At 32.9% G+C, this 15027-nt stretch overlaps 1 protein-coding gene across 13 annotated transcripts in view; it reads right to left on the minus strand.

The window, feature by feature from the left end:
* LOC132701343 (CUGBP Elav-like family member 4) overlaps positions 1 to 15027 on the minus strand; it is a 977281-nt gene that overhangs the window by 151526 nt on the left and 810728 nt on the right. For 4 of the 13 annotated variants that reach the window (XM_060669153.1, XM_060669160.1, XM_060669154.1 and 1 more), the window contains exon 1: positions 3619 to 3689. The exons of 8 other annotated variants lie outside the window; for them this stretch is intronic. In XM_060669153.1, coding sequence (XP_060525136.1) covers positions 3619 to 3672 — 54 coding nt within the window. In that variant the 5' untranslated portion in view covers positions 3673 to 3689. Of the gene's footprint in view, positions 1 to 3618; positions 3690 to 15027 lie in introns of those variants that run through there. One more of the 13 variants, XM_060669165.1, reaches the window with a different exon arrangement.

The raw sequence follows: 15027 nt of genomic DNA on the forward strand, positions 1-15027 counted from the left end.
TTCCCCTTAGCAGATCTTAAATAGATATATTATTTAATTAAATTAAATAAAGTTGGAGGAGATAAAACAGGCTATATAAATTGGATTAGGGTTGGTAATATGTTTCTTTTAGGGACTGGTAAAGAAGCAGTCGGTCACAAAATAGATGTTCCGATAAAAGTTCTTTCAACAAACAGAAAGAAGAAACCTCTAATTCAGGCAAAAAGAACAAAGAACCAGCAGCGGTATCCTTGATCCTTCGCAAAAGTTTTGATCAATTATTTGAGACAGGAAAGTGATTGCCTGCTTGGGATTATTCTGTTCAGTTGTTAAGTTTCAAAGACTTTGAAATGGTTGATGGCATTAAACCGAAAAGATTTTATGTTTAATATAGTAAAATAAATTAAATAGCATACATGTTGGTAAGAACGCCATTTCGAAACAATATTCCCTTGCGTACAGCAAGATGGTTTCATTAGTCAATATATTTTTGTCATGCCTTTTTTCGTTGACGTTGGGAGCTTGAAAATGAGCCAAACAGAAAGTAATCAAGCAAACCGATCGAATTTCTGGTGTAAATAAAATATTTATACGCGTGAGATATTAACCCAGCTGACTCCGTTGCCAGCGACAAATATACCGAACGCAGCAGAAAAGAAATCCGGAAGTTAAAATTTCAATTTTCTCTGAGATTACATAGGATACTTTACCTTTTGCGCACTTATGATTAAATTAAAATTTAATCTTCGTCATCCTGCATTCAAATCCCAAAAACTTGAGTATCGTGAGTAATAAAAATCAACAATCATTTAATTGTTTAAGGACAGTATCTATTGGCATTGAAATAATTAAAGTTTTGGTTCCACTTAAGTCTCTACCATGACTCGATACATGTTTCTGCTGGCATTTATCAGAAATGATTAATACAGGAATGAAAAGAAATCAGAATGACGAAAATTCGCTTAGCGATGCAGAAAAGATTCCATACCCCACTTGGTTCTATGGAAGAGTACATATATATTTGTTGGCTACTTGGTTCTGTATGCAAACCGATGCGAGGAGATTGAAGCACTTATATGTGAGGCAGTAGCGTAGAGTAATTGGCAGTAGCGCTTTCTTCGAACTGACAATGGGCGCCGCTATTTTTACCGCTCAAGGCGCAAAGTGCAAGATAGTTGAGAAACTTGTAGCTGACGCAGAAAATTTTTATGAGTGTAATTTGCACAAGGCTTTCGAATCGAGGATATATGTATGTATTTTAAACCAATAAGGAAAGTAAAGATAAACAAGTAAGGTCGTGTTAAAAAAATTTGCTTATTTTAATGGCTACCAGGTGTTTCTTGTACGATTTTAATAAGATCTGCTATCCTCTTGGAACATGAGACAAAAGTGATACGGTTTTCATGTAGATTTTTAAATAACTGATTATTATTTTCTAACATATTTTTTTGTGTATGAAGAGAACTATACTATTTTTGCTATACTATGAAATGGGAAAGTACTACTGCAAATATGCAAATGTAGAGTAAAATTTAGCGAAGGAGGCATATTGATGCGCCGCGGACTGAACTGAACAAATAAGAAAACCTATCAAAAATAATAGATAAAAAACAAGACACAAAGAAGTAATGGCGGAAAGTATGTCCACGTATTTTAGTAACGAGAATATGAAAGAAAGAAAAGTGATTGCAAGGTTTAGTTATAACAATTATTAGTTACAAGACGAGGAAAGATAGATCATACAGGCAAGAAACTGTAAACAAAATCATACGCATTCTGAAAGTATATGCAAGGGAAGAGAACGTGGTCTCCAATGAGAGGAAAGAGCAAGAAATCAATGCAATTTATTTTTGGTATTCAGAATCGCTTATGATGTTACGTTACGTACCTTGGTTTGTAAATAGGGATTAAGAGTCCCTATGGCAGATAAAGTTTTTCATTACTAGGATTAATCCATTAGCTATTACACTTCTACGAAAAACGGTCTTCGTATCTTATATTTCTGAAACAACGTGTAAATTGATGATGAAATGTTTACAGCAAGCAATTCAGTACCCTTCCAAAATTAAATAGAACAGCGAAACACATGTCGGCAGAAGTCGTATGTTGCTTCAATAGGAAATAAACACACGCTTCCGATCGCATACCCAACGCAGTTCAAGGTAACGCACAAATGAGTATTCTATAAAACATTTAGAAAAATGTCTCTTGTGCGAACCGACCTTGTGCCACCTCGCAGAAAGAAAAAGTGTGTAGTTATTTTTGGTTCGAACTAGATAGAAGTTTTGTTATAAACGGTGAACTCGGGTGTGTGCGGCTGTCAGCAACATCTGATAAGGGTTGAAGTGAGGGAGAAAGTTCGCATGCGGGAGTCCCCGATAAGCGACGAAAGTTTTATGAGACAGAGTATATCAATTAAGTTTTTCGAAGCCCGGGCGCGGAATAAGACGAAGTCGAAAACAATATTTAAATCACGCAACGGGCGCCAAAGTCAGTTTCTTCACAAATAAGGGACGACGTTTTTCTGACATTTTAGAATTCCGAGCTGGATCGTCTGATCATAGCACGTTAATATGCGATCATCACGTTCTTTAAACGGATTCTGATTTGCAATGAGTATTTGGAACATAGAGAATATTTAAATTTTAGAACCAAGGTTTCCAAATAATAATCAAGCTCAAGTGTAGCCACGGTGGTATTAGAAAAATAATTTTGACACTCCTTGGTTTCCATTTATTTGTTGAATTTTGTTAAATGTTATCAACATTTCTTGCGAACCATATCCCGACGAACTAAGGAGAATAGAACAGAACAGAAAAAATATAGCTTACAATTGCAGAGGAATTGCAACTAATTTCAGACCAGCTATAAGAGCAATAGTTAGAGATATACGCAGTTTTCTCTGCGGTTTACCTCTCGTTAATTTGTAACTGGATTGCATCATTTTGGACAAAGGAACTGGCAGACCATTTTATTATCAATCCGTGATCGAAACCGAAAAACTACAGAAAATGGAAGAAATAAGACTGAAATTAAAAAGAAATAAGAGTTTTTTAAATTTCATGTTCTTTTATTTTCGTTACCCACCGACTCTATCATGTCCAACTATTAAATTAAGTTAATCTCAGTCTGACGTATAGTGTTAATATCAGCACGCTTACGTTTGTTATTTAACTTATACATATGAATTATGTACTTTTTAGATTAACTACAATGCACCTGATTGGAAGACACGATTGACATACTTTGATTACAATCGAACTCAGAGCGTTGAAATCGATAGAATAATTTAAGACCTGGAAGAATTTCAACCATTTGCACAGTTCATTTCGCAACGATTGGCAGATTATTCTTCCATTTTGCTAAAAGATTTTATTGCCAATTTTTTTATTGTTGAACTTATTAGAAATGAATCCTGAATGAGGTAGGATGTATGCCTGCACAGCAGAAGCGTTGTTGAACACGTAAGTAATCTATTACTAAAATAAATCCAACCTATAGCATAGAACCGCTAAATTTTAAACGCATTCTAAAAGCAGAGCAAAGCACGTGTGGAGACACGCGACACTCGCAATCGAAGACATTTTCCATGCACAACAAGATTTATAGCTAGCTTATAATAACTTGCTGGGTGCTTACCGGTCCGGACAAGCCGAAATTAGTCGACCTGACCACTTCGAGTACTTGCACCATATGGAAAAACGATCTGAACTGCAGCGCGAAAAAATAAAAATAAACCGGCTTCTGGTTTGGCTTAATTGGAAAAAATTAAAAGCCCTTCTGGCAATGAACGAGAAACCGCGGTTGCTTATACACAACAATACAACGGACTAACCATGCGACACGCATCAGAATAAGCACAGGAAACAAGTGAGGGTGACGGCCAACTCCACGCAACGAGAATTTACCCTCAAAGAGAAACGCGAACGTGGAGTTACGTACGCAGCCGAACGCAGGGCCAATGGGAGTCTATGCCAAATTTACGCACTTGGGACGGCACGCATCGATCGGCAGCGTTGCCACTTCGTCACGTTTTCCTCGGTTATCGGCTCGTGGCAGATTAATAGTCAACCAGTTGAGCCAGTGGGATCAATTGTGACCAAAGTGAGTCCGCATCTGTCCAAGCTCAAACAATATCAAGTGAAAAGTCAAATTTTTCTACCAATAGATAATTTCTTGGAGTTTCTATTACCACATTTAGTACCTCTTCGTAACTTCGGAAAGGAAAATCCAACTGATTTACAGGTGCACTGTCAGTTTTAATATGAATCATAATTATTGCTTTAGAGTGTCTCATTAAATTATTGATACGAACACCGACACGACCCTAGTGCATTTCAAAGCAACTTATACAAATGTACCAAATACGAAAAATTCATATAAGCATCTGTTTTAAAAATGTAATACAATTTTAAAAATTTTTCCATTTTTCATCCATTATTATTATATTATATAACTTTTTTGTTTGTGTTTAAGATATGGATATAATCGTTTTTTGAAACCAAGCAAATTGGGACACACTTAAAATACTAAATTTTGTAAAAAATAATTTGCACCAATTTAGGTGATCTGTAAAACGTTATTCCGGAATCCATTATTCGGCAACAGTGCTTTTTGCAGAAGACCGAGCCTTAAGTAAGGAAAATGCTCCGGTAAGTGTGTGCGAAAGGATCCGGGCGGCAAGCGTCGCGCTGAAGAGGCATCTCCTTGGAACGCCACGTAGTCGGTTGCCACGAACGGTTGACTGGAGCGGATTTTCGGGGGTAATCTTTTTTTTAATTAAAAAAGTCTGGCAAAGTGGATGATGAGTCTGGGTCAGTACGAAGGGTTTCGTTATGAAACGAGAAAAGTTATAATGAAGACGGAAGACGATTTTATTGGTTCATAAAAATATATAAAGCAATTAGTACGAGGATATGTGTCTCAGATTATATTTTGGGCTCAAAAGTAAAAAAAACGTCTTTAATTGGACCCGGCTTATGCTTAGGTCTATTACCGTAAATTATTGTATATTATGAATGAGTGACTGAAGAAGTTTATCAAAGTTATGCGTACTATACTAAATGTGATTTGTTGGCTTCCAAACTGCAACAACGAACACATATTGCAAAACATTGTCCTACCGCCAATAAAATGCTAGGATTTATATTAAGAATTACACAAGGTTTTAATAACACTGTTTAAAACACTCGTTACGCCAATTTCATTTTTTTTTCTATAGTTTGGAACCCAATATACACATTATTACATAGATCGTATTAAAAAAGAAGATTGATAAATGCTTTAAATTTTCTTACCTAAAATTTGAACTTTTACACAAACGATTCTCGGGAGAACAAACTTAAATATTTTGACCTTCGCTTTGTCTATAAAATTTTAAATGATTTAATAGATGCATCAATTTAGGACAATTTAATACTTTTCCCTATTCCCTGCGTACTACAAACGCTTTTGTTCAGCCAAGGATTTGTACTAGCTACTTTAATAATTCTAAGAAATAGTTAATTCTTAGAGAAATATTTAACTTTTTTTTAGTTCTTAAGATATTTTCAAACCTATTCCGCGTAGAATTAAGAAATTGTTCTTCTTAATTTGTGCTGTCCTCTAAAATATGTTTGTTTGGATAGCATTTTGAAAATAAATGAATAAATAAAAATAAGTATATAGGATTGGAAGACGAAACGATTTTTGACAGAAACATTTTTCCAAATGCCAAATTGTTTTATACATTTTTGCAGCTAATAATTCGAATTGAAAGCTTTAAAAACGGTCATTTCATGTAAAAATAAAGTGTGACTGCGAGCGCTATATCTTTTTTCATATACGGCAGAGAATGACAGCTGCGCATAAGACTCTTGCCAGAAAGAGAAAGGCGTGTGTTCAGTTCTCTGTGTATAAGACAAAAATAAGTATATTCCCCCACTTAAAATTATTTTGGAGCCTTACCGCGTTTACAATGTATATAGTATATACCTATATATATTTATAAATACGGTTTTGATTAGCAATGTGGTCTACTCCGTCTATTATTTATTAGTGTATTATTGTTTTGATAATTTTCAATAAACAAAAATGAAGAAGTGTTTTGTATGTGGTGAAACACCACAAATTATTTATTTTGACAATAATGTTTTCAGAAATTGTTAGTTAAAAATACTATTTCGGAAAAAACGTGGATTTAAGTACGGTGATGTTGTTTTAACCGAAGAATCTATGGGTAATTTAGGTTATCATAGACAATGCTATCAAAAGGTGACAGCATTACAGGCAAAATACATTAAGGAGTACTCCAAATTTGTTCAAAATTATGAAGTAAGTAAAAATTTTTATAGTTTAGGTATTTTCTTTAACAAAAATAATTTAAGTAAGTATAAAAAATCAAAAATAAAATAATGATTTGAGGTTAAACACGGCTATTAGAAAAAAAGTTTAGTCTACCAATTTCTCACGCAGATCCTACCATCACAAAAAAATTTAAACACTAATTAAAGAAAATAATTTCTATATCCGTTTTTTTTCTTAATAATTTAGTGATTTATTTTTCGGATGGATATATTTTGTTGAAAATTAAATTTTATAAGCGGATATTCGTGTTTTTCCTTTTATTTTTCAAGTTATAAACATTCTCACACATTAAAGCTTAATGTGTAAATATTAAAACATTATTTGCTGAAATTTGTTTATTTTTATAAATATGTTAAATACCTAATACTACTGATATTATTATTTGCAGGCACAAAAACTCTCTTCTAATTCTATCAATGAAAAAAATTCAAGTTCCTCGTCAGACGATTTTGTAAGTAATATATATAAAATTTTTGCAAAAAATGAAACTTATCAGAAAGTTTTTGCCCCATTAAAAAATAGTGGCGATATTTTTATAGACGAAAAAATTTACGTGTTTCAAGAATTTACTGCTTTAATTTACGGCATAAAAAATTGCACAAGTGTTAATGATGCAAGATATCGCATTTTTCAAAAAAATTATTCAGCCAATAAAAGTAATGAACAATTTTTGAGAAAAGTTAGAAGCTTTAATTCCAACACAATTCCACCTTGCTGGAAATCGTTGAAACAAAAAATTCTACAAACAATATACGTGAATGCCACTGATCCGTGCTGTGCTCAGCTGCAACCCGAAAATTGTGGATGGTATATAGATGACCAATTATTAAAACCAATAGAGTTCCTTGGAGATCCGACGTCCTTGCAACTTGATGACATTTTGCAGGTTACATTTGAAGGAAATTACGACGATAATTCTGAATACGATTTCAATATTGCAAGTTCTGATGAATCAGATAATGAATAATTTTTTGTATTAATTAATCATAATTTAAGGATAAAAAATACTTTTATAACGTTTTATAACAATAAAATATATTTTTTCGACGATTAACTACTTAAATTATTTACGCTTTTATTTCTTTAATATTGAATCTAATAACATATTTTATTTTTTAATATTTAATATTTCTATTTTTAATTATTTAATTGGTTTAATAAGTATGATATAAGAAATTTTAAAAAGTAATGTAATATAAAGTAAAACTTGTTAATACAAGTTTAAAAAAAATTATATGCAATAAATTTTAAATCATTTTACACATTTTTAAAGCTAATAATGCTATAACGTGCTAAGGCTCCAAAATAATTTTAAGTGGGGGAATATATCTTATACACAGAGAACTGAACACACGCCTTTCTCTTTCTGGCAAGAGTCTTATGCGCAGCTGTCCTTCTCTGCCGTACTGACAGTCACACTATATTTTTACATGAAATTATTGAAACTTTAGATCGTGTCAATCATTAGCTTTGGCACGATTTGGAAAGTCAATCATATATCGTTGGGTTCGTAATAAAATTCTGTATATTTACATATTTAATTTTTAAAGGAAAAGAATGAAGGTAAATCACTACATCCGATTACTTGTTTACACCTGGTTGACACGTATTGTTGCCTAAAAAAAGGTAGTCAAACATTGTATGGCATTTTCTATATACTTTTTTTCTTTTATTGGAACTAAATTTATAAAGAAAAATACTGACGGTAACAAAGAAAAAAAATGAAATTAATTAATTTTTAATTAAAAATAGTCTTGCTAAGATATAGACTGTCAATCATTTCTCATTTGATTAATCAATGAGTTTTATTATTAAATAAAATATTTTATCACGGAAAAGAATGAGGGGTGCTGTTCTTAGACCGGTTCTCTATTATTAGAAATTATCAACCAAAGTCACAAAAACTTATTTAAGTAGTTTACCGTAAAATAAGTGACCGCCAATGTGATCCCAAATCGAAATTTCAATTTGAAATAGAACAAACAAAAAGTTTTTGAACGTGTTATTTGATGTCAAAGGCAACTTTCGCGAAGTGATTTGATGTACCAGGCATTCAAGAACCTTTTAAACGGGCCTCGGTCTTTTAATGTGACCCGAATTTTACTGACGAAATTCATTTCACTTTGGAACCAATGAATAAGTCAACAAAATTATAATTAAAATTTAGCTTTTGCACTTGAAGAGGGGTAAAATATAAACCTTATCGAAAGTTCTAAAGCACAAACATTTGAAAAGTTGCGTCGCTTAAGAAATTTTCGCGAGCGTTAAGGTCTTTTTGAAAAATAAAGTTTTAATGAATATTAGATTGGAGCGACGAACGGTGTTAAAGGTACGCTGCGACAACTTTTTCCAATTAAAATAATTAGTGTTGTTGTTTTTTTTTGGCTGACACCGTTACCGCCTGTTTCTTTTCCACATCATTTATGTAGCCCATAACCACAAAAAGTTCGTCCACATTTAAATAAAAAATAAAAATATATTATATTTATCAAGTTATTCGACTGGTTATAATTATTAGTTTCAGCTTAAACTCGTCGAAAATTTAAATGTAAACACGTCACGAACTGTCAGCAGCCGTGAAAGCCAAGTTCGTCAATTGGCTAACAATGACGTTTCACTGGCGCATGGGCAGATTGATTTTTTTGCTATTTGTGTTACCATTATAGGTAAGGCCTCTAATATCTAATAGCTGTTTGGTAAATAATGAAGCTTGAACTACTGTCCTGATTGCAGTAATTAGTTTTGTGGTAATATAGCTGCAGTACTCTTAATATATGATTTTATTCGGTATCTACTAGAAGTTGGAAGGTTGCTGAAGATTCTGGATTAAAATCACAAATACCACACTAAAAATCTAATGTGTTGGAATTCCTTGTAATAAATTCGGTAGAAGAAGCTAATGTTTGACTACCATGATTAGTTTGCTTTTGAATGCCCTGATGGCAAAATATCTTGCTAGGTGGAGATTATTCGTCCTGTCAGACCAAGGAAACGTACGAGTCAGCACAAGACTCTCGTTCGTCACATTTTTTAAAGCGCTCTGAATTTTTCTCGGATCGTTTAAGAACCCGAGCTTATACAGACTGAGCTTCCGTTGCTTACTCAACGTCTTCTTTAGGCAGCAAAACAAAACGCTAAAAGAAAACCTTCTTGACATGTGATGTCAAAGAACGACGAAGTTCTGAATTGAATTGTAATGTAATTTTAACTTGGAAATGTAAACTTAAGTCGATCATACTATAATTTTCCAAGGCCAAGTTGAGATTTATTTCATTTTAGTTTTCATTTTGGCGAGTGTTTTTAATAACATTCTCCTCTTCTCTATGGTTTTGTTCTCGTTAAACTAGTTAAAAGCTAATTCACTGTGTAACATTTAATTCATAGTTAAAATTTAGAAGATTAAAGAAAATACTTGTAAGGCTGTCCTCAAAGAGGCAAATGTAATCTAAGGCCAAAAAAGCTCCATTCGCGTTAAGCAGACTGCTAACTTCGAAAACTCAATTATGGTCTCTCCGTCCACGAAGGCAATTATTTCCTCAGCAATGTAGAAAATTCCGCGAAATTAGGCAAATAGAAGTAAAATTCATTCCACATGTTAACTAAAACGCAAACAGACCACTCCGAATGTAGTTTTAAATTTAATGTTTTAAAAGCAACTGTTTTTAAAACGGTTTGCGGAGAGCAAGCCGAGTGCACTTAATTTTCCTGGGATTAAATTTATACTAATATAAAGAAAATTTAATTAGAAAAATAATCAAAAGTTTTGTTTCGTCCGTTTTCCGCATATGCTTTATGAAATTGTTTGGTTTGCGAAAGGGGCCCACTTTTCTAATTAAATTTGGGTCCCACACAATGAAATTTTATTCCGCTGTGAACGTCCAGGTTGTAAAGGGGTTTTAATTTGAAATAATTGGGATAGAAATGTGTGTAAATCTTTGTTTCGGACAACGCAAAAGTACGCTCTTCAGTTTAATTTTTGCATAAAATCAACGCATCACAATAAAGGGTCCGTGGGATTTGCCACCAACAAATTCATCAAGTTTGACTTTCTTACTACGGGGAAAAATTTTAAAATTTTGCAAACATTGCTTTACGCTATGATAATCATCCTCACAAATCCCCACACTTTAATACTATAGTCTATTTCAGAAAAGTGTAGAGTAATAAAATAGGAAGTTTCGTCCAGTCTCACTCAATTACGGTGCCGATCATAGGGGTAGGTAAATCTTTTGAAATAAATACATTTTGAAAAGTATTTTGATGAAGTGATAAAATATCTTCCGGTTAACTCCAGCTATGATTTGCGCATCATAGATCAGATTCCAACTTTAAATTGGAGAAAACCAGGAATTATCGAAATTTGGCACATACACATATTGAAAATTTCAAAGGCAATAGATTTGTGTTTTACCATATTTTTAGAATTCGTTATCAGGAAACAAAATTGAGCATCGGAAATGTAATATTATTGTATAACGTTAAATTCGTAGAAATTGTGATAGATCCATATCTTTCGAGAGCACGGTTCTGAAATTGTTTTGGGTATAGTTTGTCCGATGGTTTTAAAATATGAGTTTTAATCAAATGAATGATAGTAATAATGACAGTCTCAAATTAATTAATTTTTGCAGGGATTTATTATTATATAAAAATAATTATAACCTGCAGCCAGGGAAGTTGAATATTTACTTGAAAATTAACTTCACGATAAAAATGACGATTATGAGTGCCGAAATAGAAACGGGATCAGTTGTTAATAAGTTGTTCATTAATAAATTAGAATTTTCCATTGTTTAAATTTTCATTTTTATTTAATTCATATCTCAAAACCAACTTATAGAAACATTGGCAAACTATATACTTTCGTAATCGCATAAACGTGCTCTTTAAAAACGTGGACTACACAGGGTACTTCACTAAAAAAATGACTATACAAAAGCATTATATTTCCGATATTCAACTGTCTTTTTTTATAACGAATTCTAAAAATCTAGAGTAAAACACAAATCTTTTGCCTTTAATATTTTCTTAAAAACTCACTATCAAAATATGATGAATGACGCCCTAGAAAATTCATTTTCATTTTACGAGTGCCCTAACTGGAGACTTTTGACACCCCATTTTCAATGTTGGCGAATGGATGTCAATAAGCAAATCCCATAAATTGATAGAAACCTGACCGGTACTTCCTAGTTTCGGCAAGAAGAATCAATTTTGCAATGAAATCAATGGAAAACAATGAATGTAATAAAGTTTTTGTTGGATCGCTCTATACGTCATTTTTTGAAATAGATCACCATTACTGCCGAAAATGACGTAATACATAAAGGTTTTTTTTTTTACTTTGTACTTTACACTATTTTTATGCAAGCTTCGTACTATTAATCTAGTGGTAAAAATGAATTTTGGCCCATGTCGTATTAAATTAGGTATAGCAAGGCAGAAAAATCATCCAACCACGGTTATTCCTTAATGATGCAAGAGGATCTCGGTAGGTTGTATTACTGACCTTATAAAGTGCAAACTAATCTAAATCGTAGCGACTACTGATCTTATAATCGTCTGGAGTATTGAGCTTAAAAAGAGTCTCAACAGGAACAAGAAAGTTATTTAAAAGAAAAGCAAATGTTACCTCAGGTGCGCTGGGATTTGATGGAAATTTATATATTTAAATTTTAAATAATAATAAAATTTAATGTAGCAGATACTAAATAGAGCAATTAATTGAAGTTGCTTGTTTGTTTAGTTTGTTACACATAAATGTTTATAGTATATTATCGTATCGTAAAGCCGGTACCGAAATGGGGACCTTTTAATTCCCAAATTTAATTAAAACATTAAGTCGCTACTTAAAGTTAATCGAGTTTTCTTCAGTACATTCAGATGGCGAGCAAGTCCGAAAAATTTAACTTCTGCATCGCAAAAATTCCTTAGTTTTTCTGCAGCATTATATATTACTGTATTTAATATATGAAATTTCAGCGATAATTATGCAGAAATTCTCCCACAGAGTAAAATGTATTGTTAATTAAAAATTGTAGAGCAAAAATTGATATTTCTAAAGATATAGTTATGAAAACTTCAATCTTAGATTTGTTTTTATGAATGTACTAAGCAGATAAATAGATATTGTTATTGTGAAAACTCTCAGAAGGTCGCTTGTCTGTCTTCGGACGACCTTGCTATAGGAGATCTAATCTACAGCACAAGGTCCCAGTCATAATAAGAACTTGTTTTTCTAAATTTAATGACTTGGATTTTGTTCGTTTCTATCTTATCCCTCGTGCATTAAATTATTGAATTCAAGAACGGAAACAAAATACGGTTGTACTTATTGTATGGTTCGGAATCCCAAAACTTTTTAGGGAAATCTTCTGTCTTCTACAAAACGTCTGACAATTTTGCGTATAACCTCGTACGAGCAATACGTGGATCGAATTCGGAAACATATCTCGAAACAAAAATAAAGCTAGCACGTCCCGTTTCAACAAAAATGGCTTTCGGCTCGAAGTTAAGGGTAGGATAATTTTCTTTTATCATGTCTGCGAAAAGTATTCAAATCAAATGACGCGAAGAAAGGGGAGTGGGATACAGATTTAAAGGAAAAGATCAGAAAAATGAGGTGAATAGTTTGTAAAAAAAGATTTGTGATGTTCTAGTCGTAATGTAAGAGTTTCTCGTCGTGACAACTACAAGGCCATAAAATTAGATAAAAATATATTAACTTGGTTTTGAAGACACAAATGATATTTCAGCTACGAGAAAGTCCACAAAATAATTCATAAAAACACACCAATATTACTTCTGCAAACCACCAGATGCGCAGGGATTAAAGGCCTAAAGAAATGTTACTAGGTTCGAATATGACTGTCATAAATTATATAAACTTCCGCGGCGTTGAAAGGAGAGATTCGTATAAAAAATTAATAAGTTAAGAATTAACATATCGTAGAAGTTGAAGAGCTTTCTCGGTATGCAAAACCATAAAATAGGGCTAAGCTGTTTGAATATTCTTTAGATTTGTGTTGGATTCTCAAGAAAGCGCATCTTATTAGAACAAACTTAACTTAAAAGGGATTGGATTTGTATAGATATTAAACTAGTGTGGACATGTAAGTGCCGGGTATTATCCGTTTGGTTGTGGAATAGATCTGCTTAAGTGGTGGGTAAAGTGGAAAAACGACTTCATTTGAAAGTTAAAAAAAATTATGCCATATTGCCTGTGACTAGGAAAGATCATGTTTAAATTTACCCTAAATTCATATTGACCGTTCTTGGATTCGGAGTAATCTCTATATTATTTTTTAAATGCATGACTGAAGAGATAGGAGCCTTACAACAGCAAAAACTAAATATCAACTTTTTACCTTATAAAAGTGCTTAATTTAATATAATTTTATATAAATCTGTTAGGCCAAAAAGCTTCATTTCAGTTTTCAATGCGTTTAAGACAACTTCATTTTAGTAGCATAAGGTTATCAATTTAAATATTTAAGTTAACTGGTTTTCTGCTCCCTACCTATCAAAAATTAATTCTATACTTATAAAGTCAAAAAAATTCCTCAAATCAAAAATTAGAGACATGATTTGCTTCGAAACCAGATAAAACATGCTTATAAAATGATATTCTAGCATGCTGTGTCGACCGTCTCCTTCGGAATACGAATTGATAGTTACTAGAAAACTTCTCTTTATTTAAAAATGATTTTAATCTGTTATAAAAGTATTTCTATATGAGCATCGGGAACCATATAATTGAATCAAAATTCTATTTAGACCGCACATAGCTGTAGTACAACATTTTAAAGGTTAAGCGAAAGTTTACATGAAGATGATCCGCGCTGGCTGACACGGATCTCTCCTATTTATTTCCTCTAAAATTGCTGGAAAATGCGATTCTGCTCGTAGTTATTCAGGTTTACGGTATTAGCCTGAGGATATCCGAGCCATCTTAGTGAACGCTCCGAGTAAAGTTTAATATCTGACCGGGCACGTCCGAATCGACTTTTTTTCGCTGGCTTTAACATACACGCTCAAAAGACGGATGACAACAACAACAATCGTTAAATCTGGCAATATCCACGGATTTTCCGAGGCGCCCGAATGAAATGCCTGCAGTTATACAACTCTAATTGGCTTCGTTGCCGCTTGTGCGAAGGGGAACCCTACCCCACAACGCTCATATCGTAATGAACAACCTTCGTTGTATTTATTGACGTTTGCCGATTCGATCCTGTCGGATAGCGTTCCGATTTCTCGAGCAAAGACAGCGTTTATATATATATATATATACATATACATATGATGACACTATATTCCGGGATATCATCCGTTCGCTTGTTGAACTCCGACTGGAATCCTGCAGACGTTTCGCCAAAATCTCACTTGGCATCTTCAATGCTCGCGCTCCGAAAACACTTCGAACACTTCGGAGCGTTGAAGATGCCAAATGAGATTTTGGCGAAACGTCTGCAGGATTCCAGTCGGATACATATATATATATATATATATATATATATATATATATATATATATATATATATATATATATATATATAATGGCTTACGAGGGCAAAGGAGCTTTTGCCTTCAATTAACTGTTTGCAGTTTTCAGAAAAATGCAAAATGCAATGCTTCTGAGATCCCACGTATATACTGAGATATTTTTATAACCTCACTTATTGAATTAACCAAGTTTATTGA

This window comes from Cylas formicarius, unplaced genomic scaffold (assembly GCF_029955315.1).
Source record: "Cylas formicarius isolate icCylForm1 unplaced genomic scaffold, icCylForm1.1 PGA_scaffold_4__25_contigs__length_36172078, whole genome shotgun sequence".
Taxonomy (NCBI): domain Eukaryota; kingdom Metazoa; phylum Arthropoda; class Insecta; order Coleoptera; family Brentidae; genus Cylas; species Cylas formicarius.